This window comes from Aphanomyces invadans, assembly GCF_000520115.1.
Source record: "Aphanomyces invadans strain NJM9701 unplaced genomic scaffold supercont1.11, whole genome shotgun sequence".
NCBI lineage: Eukaryota > Oomycota > Saprolegniomycetes > Saprolegniales > Verrucalvaceae > Aphanomyces > Aphanomyces invadans.
Window position 1 is genome coordinate 1,391,224 of NW_008580156.1, and position 8,603 is coordinate 1,399,826.

The 8,603-nt window shown below is 51.2% G+C and overlaps 1 protein-coding gene across 1 annotated transcript; it reads left to right on the top strand.

Annotated features, from left to right (window-relative positions):
• Positions 1 to 571: 571 nt before the first annotated feature.
• H310_06539 (hypothetical protein) lies at positions 572 to 6,692 on the top strand (the record flags this gene model as incomplete). Its single annotated transcript, XM_008871648.1, has 11 exons — positions 572 to 1,476; positions 1,529 to 1,647; positions 1,687 to 1,743; positions 1,796 to 1,986; positions 2,041 to 2,200; positions 2,258 to 4,137; positions 4,195 to 5,065; positions 5,113 to 5,967; positions 6,016 to 6,065; positions 6,113 to 6,186; positions 6,239 to 6,692. The coding sequence occupies exons 1-11, from the start codon at positions 833 to 835 to the stop codon at positions 6,690 to 6,692; spliced, it is 5,355 nt and encodes a 1,784-aa protein (XP_008869870.1). The 5' UTR covers positions 572 to 832.
• Positions 6,693 to 8,603: the final 1,911 nt, after the last annotated feature.

Below are 8,603 nucleotides of genomic sequence, written 5' to 3' on the forward strand. Positions count from 1 at the left end.
TGTGCCTCAACACCATTTTGCACACGTGGGAGATAGATTTCGACTCAACATCTCTTTCAACTTGATCATCGAAAGATTCCACCAAGCGTGTCGGGTGTGACGATTGCTTTCCTTCAAACGCCATCTCATCCTCCCCAGCAATACCTCCGCCGAGCAATGAAGTTCCTTCGGATGTCGCCTTCCGCTTGGACGTGCGGGTACCATTCGTCACAGAGGCGTCCATGCTCGCTTCGCGCGGGGGAATTTCGAAAATGTTTCGTCCTTTTGAAGAACGTGACCTCCATGACGACGCTCTCAGATTTGAATTTTCGCCATCAAGTGGTGCTTTGGCGCGCTTTTTGTCGGAAGGGGGTGGTGTTACACTATTTCCCGTCACACTATTTGGCCGTTTTCAACCACGCCAGGCAATCTAAGGCATCGAACGCAGTCCAAATTTTGTAAAATTTCTATCAAATAGTCACATCTGATTGGTCTATAATTGGTATTTTCTCGTATAATCGAGTTCATAGCAATAACGCGACATGCAAAGGTGTGATGAATGCGTCAGGGATAGATTGCAGTACACATTCCAGAAGGGTTCAGGAGCGACATGACAGCTTTTGAGTTGACGACATGGAGTTGGCGGTGGCGATGGAGATGACCCCAACACGGCGAGTGTTGCACGTGTGTATGCGGGTCAATCCCATGCTCGGAAACCATAGGTCTAACGTGTTTGGTATTTCGAAGATGTGTGTATACGATCACCTTTTACCAGAAATTGGAAGGTTAGACAAGATCGCAGGTCGACCTTACCAAACGCTGAAGGAAAGGACGACGACCTTCGTGGGCAAGCATGCGCTGCGAATATTCGATGTTGCTGTGGCTACTGCTTGGACCCATCTGGCGTGTCGACGCAACGTCGTGCTGGCAGGCTTACGTCGACCCAAACGAGAGTTGCTTCAGCGATGTCGACGGATGCAGCTCGTGCAATCTCGTTGTTGCGAACGCTACCTTACGCTATAACGATTATTTCACGTCCTTCTTGCCCACAAACGCATCATGCGAGCCTGCGGTCGTCGGTGCGATATGCCCCTCATCAGACAATGGAAAGTGCTGCGTCATGAGGAACGAACAATTCGACCGGTACCATCCATTCCGGCACTTGTGCGCCAAGACGTACCCTCCAAATGACGCACGACGGCAAAGGCTTTCTCCAGTCGATCGGAAGGCCGCTGTCTTGGGAGCATTTTCACTCCAGCAGTCACTAGGCACAGGGTCGAATGTGACAGTTGAGACGACTTGGCGCGAAGGGCAGACTACCGCAGTGACCTTCTACGATACAACCATCTCCGCCATTGCGACCTTCGAGCTCAACTCTGCCACGAAGATGGCCAAGTGGACCAACGTCAATTACAGCACGACAGACACAACAGAAACGGTGTTGGGTTTGCCCAAGCAAGTGCTTCGTTTCAGAGTCATGCATTCATCCGTTGAAGTGTGCGTTGTCCACAGATGCATTGGGGCTCCACTAACGTTTGAAATGCCACAGATTCGTCAATGACTGGTCCATCCAAAAGTATTCACGCCCCAGCGTCCCAATTGCAGCCATCTCTGTTGGCAGCGACGATCTGTGCCTTCTCGCTGTCAATGCATGGTTTCCGCCACCAGGTACTCATCAGTCGAGGGCGCTCGTGACCAATTCAATAGAGGATCTGACCAACTGCAAGTCGGTTCCAAACGCACCGGCGTCCTCCGCATGCACAGGTATGATGAAGCAACATGTCGATGCCCCAATGCTCCAACTCGACTCTTTTAGTCGCACGAGTCACAGTGTTCACCAAGCCGTTGACGAGTGCAATTCCTGTCCACTTCAGTCTTTTGGATCGAGACCAGAATGTGGTTGGGACGAATCAATCTGTCGTCGTGCTGAACAGTTTTTCGCCCTCGACGACGTTCGTGCTCATGCTACCGCAAATGGATCCGCACCTCCGCATCTATTCAATTCAGGTAGCTCTAGTGCGTCTTAATTTTACGTGCTCTTGACAGCTTATTTCTTTGCAGATGAATTACAGTGCACTTGTTGAGTCGACCATATTTGAGATCCAGATGTCCGTGAATGAAGAGCCCGAGCAACACTACTTCTACCCAATTGACCGAGCTGCCAGCACGTGGCAACCATTCATTGCTTCACCGTTGACTTTTCAACCAGTTTCTCGACCTGGTAACTTTTGCGACTGAAACGCGAGGGCATGGATTTACACGGGTATTATTGTCGTAGGGCTAACGTCTGGCGTTTGCGTGCTGACATCACCGGGGGCTTGTGGCTTTTACAACGCACAATCGTACGCCCGCTGGGCTCCAAAGGTCGACCGTTCGACAGGGTTGTCCATTTTGTCAGTGTCTGGGCCTCGATCCACAGGCGGATCTCGTGAGTTGAAAGAACTGGAGTCGGTGCAAGTTGACAACATCTACGCCCGGGATGTCGAATGGATAGTCAAGAACGGCATCGTGAGCAGTGGGCATTCCGTTGATATGGCCGTAACGTTTCGCGATGGTCAAATTGGCTTTGAAACAACAACTTGCGACGACATGAATAAGTTGAAGGTGACCCAAGGGCTTGCCGAATTGTCTGTCGAACACGAATGGTGTAATCGTGTTTGGATTGAACTCGAGCCCACCGCCGTCGTCCTTCGAGTTGCCATGGGTGCCGATTTCACGGGCAAGGTGACTCTTTCCCTTCTACACCGAGCTTCGGCCAGCAATGCGTCAGCCGTTCTTGACAAGGCCTCGCTCGTGTGGATGAAAAAGCTTGCCCCAGAAGTGTATGACTTTCCAGTAGGTGGTGCAAATATTCCAGTCTCCACGCCCGCATATGGATTTGAGCAAGTCCTCCGATACTTTCCAAGTGCGCCAGTCCAATTCAAGCTCATGTGGGACAGTGCACACGCCTCCACCATCGAGCTCCCCACTTCGATTTCATGGGATGATGATGGAAAGCAATTGCAAGTCGTCCTCTGCTCGCAAGTACCGTCAACGGTTCAGTTCGTCGGAATTCCCTCCTTTCAAGGAACTATTCACGTGACGTGGAAGGCCGAGTGGAAGATTGGGACCGTTGAGTACGTGTACTCGATGCAGCAGCTGCTTCGTGTGTACGCCATCGACGATGTATACTCCCCGCGGGCTGCCCCACCGAGTTACGAACACGTGGTCGTTCAAGATGTGACCGACGAAACAGTGTCTGCAACGTTCAGCTCCCCTGGCAAGGCCGCGGATAAATGGATGGTTGATACAAACGCTGGACTAATTGTGGATGCGGCGACTCGGTCCGAGATGGAAGAGTTTATCGTGGTTGTAGAAAGCCTGGCCAGTAGCAACAGCTACCCTCGCCGACGATTGGAGTCCAGTGTTGCGTTGCCATCTCGTGTAATTCCCGTGGTCACGTTTTTTAATGAGTCTGTCTTCACGTATCGCACGGCTGAGTGGGTTGAGTCGTGTCAAGCGATGATTGATTCAATGGTGGACCCAACGTCGTTCACGATTGCTCTGGACTGGACAAATGCCGTGACCAGCATTCAGAACGTCTTTATTTCGTCACAACAGACCAACGCCAACGAAGACTTTGACTGGCTCAGTGGCACGTGGAATTCGACTGATCCCGCCAACGCTGCAATTTCAGTCATGCTGAACGAAGATGCAGGAAGTGTGCTATTCAAATTGGACGGGTCGTTTCGTCTATTCAATGGGTCGACATATTTCCAGTCTTCCATTGTGCACTTCATTCCACCAGGGATTTCCGACGACGGAATTGATGTGCTGTCGTCCGTGGACTCACAAATTGTGACGCAAACCGTGTCCCGTCCAGTTCAAAATGGTACCATTCAACTCACTTCGGGCGAGTTTTTGGTTGCTGGTAGTTTCACGCCGCCAGTCTTGAGCGAATTGCAATTCTTCGCTTCAAGCGCCATTCAGACCGTCCTCCTCAACGAATCGGCGTACCCGGTCCAAAACAACGTGTCTTTGACCTGGTGCAACATTTCCAGCTCGACAAACATCTCGGTGGTACTACAAGACCCGACGAAAGATGCATTGATGTTGCGCTTTGTCGTCAGACTGTTCTCGAGCGGTTCGGTGGTCGTGACAGAAGTGGCAACATACCAAGTACGCTGCCTTTCGCGGGTGCCGTCAATCACGTACCCAAGCGCAATTCTTGCGCAGTCAATGAGTTCCACTTGTGCGACCCAACTCTTGCTGCCAACTTTTGAAGTGGACGATTCGGTATTGCTGGATGTGTCTGTTCAATTGTATCCGTGCTCGGATTTGCTGCTGGAATGGCGCGGGAAACGTGTACTGTCGTCTACCGACTCATGCACGTACAACCTCGTGTCTGCAAGCAACTCGTCGTTTTCCGATGAATCGATTGTGTTTGTTGTCCAAAATACGTCGGCGAGTGCATCCATTTCGTTCCAAATCGATGCCGTTACCTCCACCGACGGTCTTGTCACGTCACACGTGGAACTAAATTGGTTTGATGTAAACAATGCTTGCGTGCAAACGAGTGGGATTCAGGTGCTTCCACCGTGCATCGTCGACGACAACGCGCTGCATCCTATCGTTTTTCAAACCGATTTGACCGGCCAAGATGCGAGTGAATTTTACGTCTCCAAGGGTGGTGCCCCCTGGTCCAACCACATTGCGATTGCTATCGTGCCGTGTGGTCCATTTGATGTCGTTGCGGATGGCGCGAACGACGTTCTCGTGTCGTCCTTCAGTTACAACCCAATGTTTTGCCATGGCACTGTTGTTGCCGACGCCGTCGACGTTCGGTTTGTCGTGAAACCACTGTATGCTTTCTACGGCAGCTTTGATGTGGTTTTCACGCGTGTTCAGACGCTTCCGACTGCACATACAGTCCCAAGTGCTGCGGGAGGTTGGTTAAACTCCACGTGCCAATACTCTGTCACTAAACGCGTGTCGTGGCGACCGATTGATGATGCCAACTCACCAGCCTTGTCCAGCGCACAGTTGCTCAGCATTCCGTTTAACTTGTCGCAAGTGCAGATTGATTTCAACTATCTCATTACTTCTGGTACGAGAGAACACGGTTCACGTCATGATAACACAATATTTTGACAGAACATGCGGCCCTCACGGCGGATGTAAAGACCGTGACAAATTCGAGTCTTTTGTTGCACTGGTCCAGCGACATCGACCCGGATGTCGCGGTCGGAGAGTGGCAAGCCAAGCGGTTGGACTTTTCAGCCCAATCGTGGACTGGTCCATTTCAACTTGTCCTTTCGGCCACGACGTACTTCGACGACGAAGTGTCCTTGCAAAGCATTACGTTTTCGCCGATGGATGCGAACGACGTGGCCGGCGCCCTCGTTTTGGAATCTGTGACTGGAGGTTCTTTGACGCTATCTCATCAACTGTACGACGGTGTGGACCACGAAGAAATCGTGGACTATACGGTCTACCTTGGTCAAGAAAACCAAACCGAAGAAAGGATTGCGTACTCTGGACGAGGCGTTGTCTCGACGGGATGTGCAGTCAGCAGCAGTTTTACATTAGCGTCTGCCGACTTGATGGCCCCTTCAGTGTGCGCATCGCATTGCTTCAATTCTGAAGCCCAGGGTCGGCTCACCGCGACATCTGTCCTGCGAAGTTTGGCAACGTTCAACTTGCCTGTGTGGACACTGGACATACGGCTGTCGATTAGCAACTCGACCCCGTCGAACTCGTTGGTGTTCATGTATGGCGCTCAATCCGTTGCTGTAACAGTTTTCCCAACGGGCCTCTCGATCGAACTGTGCGCAGTGCGTCAAGACTTCAGGTTCGCGCTGCCAACCAATAAGTGGATGCGACTTGCCTTTGCTTGGAATGCATATACAAAGACGTTGGCGGTGTATTTGAACGGCCTGGTGGTCGCAGAGGCCGTGGCGTCGCAGTCTTGTATTGTTAGCGCCGTGGGATATATTCAAATTGGCGGAGGTAACGAATTCGCCGACATAGAGTTCGCGATCTCACATCCATTGGTAGATTCCATGTATGCCCTGGGATACCAACGGTTGGAAGGGATGGTGGACGAGGTATGCGTGTCGAGCTGAAATTTGCTCGGACTTCACAACGATCTTAGATTCGACTGCTGCCATTCCTCCAAGTTTTTCAAGAAGACGACGAACCTGCTTCAAACGCAGTTGTGCATTTACGGTAGACGGAATTTTAGGGCTCCTTGGAATGGAGTTGTCATGGTGGTTGTTAGGCTCAACAAGGACGGCGCAAGCGACTTTGTCTCTGGCGTCGACAGCTCTGGCAACGGAAATGACTTTCTCGTGCATGACGTGAAGGCTGTGCACAACCACATCACACGCCAGTTTGGCCTGTCGCGTGGAGGACGATGCACGTGCGGCTGGGCGAACAGTCGACTCGTTGATACGTCCATCTGCAATGTTCCGTGCATCATGGGTGATGCCAAGTTTTCGTGTGGAGGAACCACCAACACAACGGCCACACTTTATCAGACAGGACGGTTCCGTTTGAATCGATTGCAGCCATTCACTAGGTACACCGTGCGATTGAGCTACCAAACTGCGTCCGGCAAGATCTTTGATTTGTCGACTATTTTACTTGCCCAAACCGCTTCCCCCAGTCGCCCCGGTGCCATGTCCTTACCCATTGCGCAAGTCCACAACCAAACTGCATTAATTCAATGGTAAGGAGTCAAACTTGCTGCGTTTTTAATGGCTTGTGCGCCAGGACTAACGATTTCGACACGGGGGGACTGCCATGCGAGTACTTTACAGTCCTTCTCAACGGCTTTCCTGTTGTCCAGCTGTCGAATATATTTGAAACGACCCTGTTCAACTTGTTGACCAACAGCACGTACTTTGTGACCATTGTGGCTACCAATACGTTGGGTGATGGGCCGCCGAGCGAAACTCTGGAGCTGGACATGAAGATTGCCGGCTCGTCGCCATCGTCTCCAATGTTTTTGGTACCAATTTCGATCACATCTGGTGCGATCAAGTTGCAAGTTGGTGGAGTCAGTAATTTTGGTGGCGCACCCTTGACCTCCGTGACAATTGAACGATTTTCACTCGGCAACTACCAAGTTGTTGCGCAAGGGGGTGTCCTGGACACTGTCGCAAGTATATTTGAGGTCTGGGTCTACAACTTGCCTAGCAATTCAACCTTTGCTCTCCGCGCGTCGGTATCGAATGCCCTTGGATATCAAAGCCCATTCAGCGCACTGTTTGAATTCCGCACTCTGGTGAAGACTCTCTCCCAGCCATACGTTCCAACTCCCTACCTCTGGCAAGCAACCGGTACATGAAGTCTAATTGCAAGTTGAAGTATTCAGCGATTTATAGGTGGTTCGATCAGCCTTACCATCGACAAGCCTAAGGATACAGGTACCATAGCACGATAGGAAAACGTTGCCTAACTGGCACTAGGTGGCCATTTACTCATGGGATATTACGTGCTCATGGCACCTGCCAATTCGACGAACTGGACGTTGGCTGAAAACACTATTGGCAAACCACACGACTACTCCATTGACCTATATTTCACCAACCCAGCGACCAAGTTGCCTATTTTGCCCAACATGGAATACGACATCGAAGTTGTAGCAGTGACCGAAGACATGCTTTGCCATCCGTGGCAGGACTTCATCGGATATGGGCCCAAGATTTCGGTGAAAACTCTCGTTGCGGGCTTGCCACAGTCGCCTCCATCGATTTATTTGGTCAATTCGAGTGCAAGCACTGCGTTCCTTCGCTGTATTCAGCCCAGAGATTTGAACGGATCAACCATGCAGCGATACGTGGCATACGTGAACAACATTTCGCTCACGGCCGTATCGGGCAACTTGTTTCTTGCTACAAATCTCAATTCGACTTCGCGATACGATGCCCAATGCGCAATCGTCACGAACATCGGATTAACAGGACGTAGCCCAGTCCTGTCGTTCAAAACTAGTGGATCGACTGAACCGGGGCCAATTCGACATGTCACAACAGTCGTCACAGCCAGTACAATCTCGTTGCAATGGTTGGCACCACTTGAAAGTGGCGGGTCCCGAGTCTTAGGTACGTACATCAAGTTCTGGGCGTGCTCACGAGGTAACTACTTGGGTGTAGGCTACAATGTGTATCAACCCGTTCAAGTGGAGGGCACAGTAAACCTGGTTTTGACCCAGTACATGGCTTCATCGACCCCTCGTTTCACGTTGACAGCACTCCTGGCCAACGTTGCCAAAGAGTTCTACATTTCCGTCGTGACGGAGACTGCTCAAAGCAACCCATACGACAACTTTCTTCGCGTCACAACCGCGGCAAATTCCCTCGCGTCAGCACCAAGCGGTTTCCAAATCACCAGGAAGGGCAGTGATTTTGTATTGTTGTCCATCCTGCCACCCTTAGAAACTGGAGGGTATCAGTCGTATCAATTGGGTGTCGATGTCGTGGCAGTGGACTCGTGCTACAACGCTCTGGCTGCATCTGGAAGCGAATGCTCGACTTGCGATGTCGTTTTCGATTCAACGGGAAATTTAACCTTCCACACGTGTGTCGCACAAAAAGGCCAATGCACGACTGCTCAAAGCAACACTTGTGGCAAACGGGGCT